The sequence below is a fragment of the Pteropus vampyrus genome, unplaced genomic scaffold (genome assembly GCF_000151845.1).
Source record: "Pteropus vampyrus isolate Shadow unplaced genomic scaffold, Pvam_2.0 Scaffold405, whole genome shotgun sequence".
Lineage (NCBI taxonomy): Eukaryota > Metazoa > Chordata > Mammalia > Chiroptera > Pteropodidae > Pteropus > Pteropus vampyrus.
In genome coordinates, this window is record NW_011889186.1 from 426566 (window position 1) to 429319 (window position 2754).

General features: G+C 59.3%; 1 protein-coding gene across 1 annotated transcript in view; it reads left to right on the forward strand.

The window, feature by feature from the left end:
* The first annotated feature begins 224 nt into the window (after positions 1-224).
* AP2A2 (adaptor related protein complex 2 alpha 2 subunit) overlaps positions 225-2754 on the forward strand; it is a 44707-nt gene continuing 42177 nt past the window's right edge. Inside the window, exon 1 of the mRNA XM_023523727.1 lies at positions 225-462. Coding sequence (XP_023379495.1) covers positions 240-462 — 223 coding nt within the window. The 5' untranslated portion in view covers positions 225-239. The remainder of the gene's footprint in view (positions 463-2754) is intronic.

Below are 2754 nucleotides of genomic sequence, written 5' to 3' on the forward strand. Positions count from 1 at the left end.
CCTTCAGAATCGGCTTTTTGGTCAGTTCTGGGCTTTTGGCTTGCTCGGTGAAATCATTTTATACAGACCGAAATTCTTTTCTTAGACCAAGTTTCCTCATAAGTTTCAAACTTGCTGCCGTGGAGCCGAGAGGCCCCTGCGCCTGCTCCCGAGGCGGGCTCTTCTGGACGCTCAGCTGTCAGCTGATCAGTCTGGTCAGCAAGGAGAAGAATCATTGACCAGCATGTCACTGGGGCAGAATGACCGGGGCTGCGATTTGCAATCCCAGAGCGTCTGTCAGGCCTGGGCCCGGGGCGCATTCTTCGCTGCTGACCGAGCACCGAGCTCCTTTGGGGCAGAGGTTGCGGGCTAGTTACTCATTAGCCAGCAGCGCCCCAGTCCGCTGTGGGGACTCCTGGTACAGTCTCGATGTCTTCAGTGGCCCTCAGACTGCCGCATTTGAGGTGGAGACATGTGGCGGAGGTCAGCTACACCGTGGTGAGGTGTCGCTGCCTCCGGTGACCCTTGCTGGCGCTGGACCCATCTGAGATGGGTTTCTGAAGTCAGCCTAGGGCAGTAAGCCTTTCCCTCCCCCAGAGCGAATTCTTCATCTAAAAAGATAAGATTTTTGCCAGACTTGCTCCCAGCAGTCTGGGGTGGGGAGAGACAGCCCGAGGCCTCAGGAAGCCCCAGAAGCGCCAGCCACCCGTGTGCGCTTGTGCTCAGTGCTAGTAGGGTGATGATTGACAGGCGCAGCGGGTTCGGCCCCTTAGCACTGTGGTCGGCCGCGGTGGTCTGCGCGTGGGTCGGCGGTCACCCCAGTCCTGCTGGCTTTTCCTTGACCTCCCCCCGGCCAGGCACGTTTGACCTGGCAGCACTTTGTGCCCACAGAAGTCTCCTGAGGCGCTCCCAGCCACCATGTAGGTGTGGCTGGCATCTGCTGGCTTGTGCTTCTGGTCTTCCTGCCACGGCGGATCCACCGTGAGGAGAAGGCATCGGTCATGGCCGCTTAGAGAAGCTGCTGGTTCCACCCAGACCTGAGCCCCGAGGCTTTAGCACCAGGCCCTCCACCAGCAGCGTCTGCACGGCCTCCCGAGTCCCCCCTCAGCACCCTGCTCACCCCGCCTGGCCTCCCTCATCTCTGCTGGTGGGCTGCCAGCCCTGTGGGGGACATGCCTATGCAGGGCGATTTAGGTGAGGGAAGCGGGTGGGGACAGTGACAGGAAGTGCCCGGGAGACTAGGGTTCACTGTGCACCTAGCCCTTTCGGAGGGGTAGGGTAAGGTGTTTCGCCAAGTGGGGGGAATGCTGCTGCAGGGGCGGCCGCAAGCCTGAGAGCTGGGGCCCCCCAAGGAACGGTGCTGAGCAGAGCCCGAACTGCAGGGCTTCGTACGCTCCACGCTGGGGACGCGGACGGCTCCCCGGCCCTCGGAAGGTCAGATGAGCCCGAGGATCCAGCCTGAGCGGGAGCATTGCTGCAGTCGGGGTGTCCGCTGCCTCGCAGGGCAGTGTGCCCTTACTTTTTTCCTTTTCTGTTGTGAATGAAAACACAGACAATCACACAAAACCCACGTTTAAAGATGATTGAGCTGTTATTAAAAGGCAAGCACCCTGGGGACTTCCGTCCAGGTGACCCTCCCAAGAGCCCTTCCACGCACACCCTCTGTCCTTCCAGACCTTCCAGGGTGCCGGCTTCCCGTGTCCTTACAGGCCCCTCACCCCAGGCTGTGTCCTGAGCGCCAGAGTAAGCATGTGGTGCTCTTCGATCTTTTAATCTGTACCCCTTTCTTTCTTTCTTTTTTTTTTTTTTTACGACGGTCTGTTCAGGATTCAGGACATTTCAGGGACGTTAAGTTGTCGAGGTCATGGGACTTTTCAGCATGTTCTTTGCTGTCTGCAGCTGGGTCCCGAGGCCCGCTCGCGTGTAGGTGGCTCCGTGGCCGGACTCGCGGTGGCGCCCCGGTCTGTCTGTTTCTGTGAGGCCAGCAGCCATCCCTGCCCCCGGCCTGGCTCCACGCATCGCTTTGGGGCTGCAGAATGGTGCTGTCCTCGCTCTAGTTTCTTCTCCACTGATGCGTGGGAATGCTTTCATGAGGAGCCCCTTCCCTTCCTGCGCTGTCCGCTTGCCCAGGGCTGGTGCGCGTGGCAGAGGAAGTGTAGCCGACAGGCTCTCGCCTTTATTTACCGCTTCAAGGTAGTAGCCTCCGAAGGTGACGAGGTAGGTGTTTTTTAAATGTCTTTGAACCCACAGATTTCAATGTTTTTGTGAATTTTGTCTGTTGCACTTTTAATCCTTTTCGAAGCTCAGGCTGACCCACCTTTGGCTAATGCCATCTCTTGCTTCGGCCGCTGCGTTTTGGGATGTGGCCCCGGGTGGTCTGTGGTCTTGGACTGTCTTCAGCAGGCAGGAAGCCCGGGCTCGTCTGTGCCGAGCCGGCAGTTTCTCCAGGACTCCTGGTTTCCTGTGGTGGGAACAGCAGTTCCTACTCCCGTGTGTCCTCCGGGGTTGGGGGTGGGGGTGCTGGCTCCAGGAACCCATACTGTCTGGAAGGGAGCTGCTATGCCCCGTGAGGTCGTGTGGACTCCCACTTAAGTTCAGAGTGACCAGCTTCCTGGAACCTGTTCCCTACCAGGGTCCCACGGGTGCTAGGGTGTGGGGGGGGGTGCTGTTACACGGTCTCCTAATCATGCATGACCTAGACCCTGTGTTGCACCCACAGCAGGCTCCGATGCCCCACTGCCCACTGCCGACTGCGGACAGCTGGCAGCAGTGGCG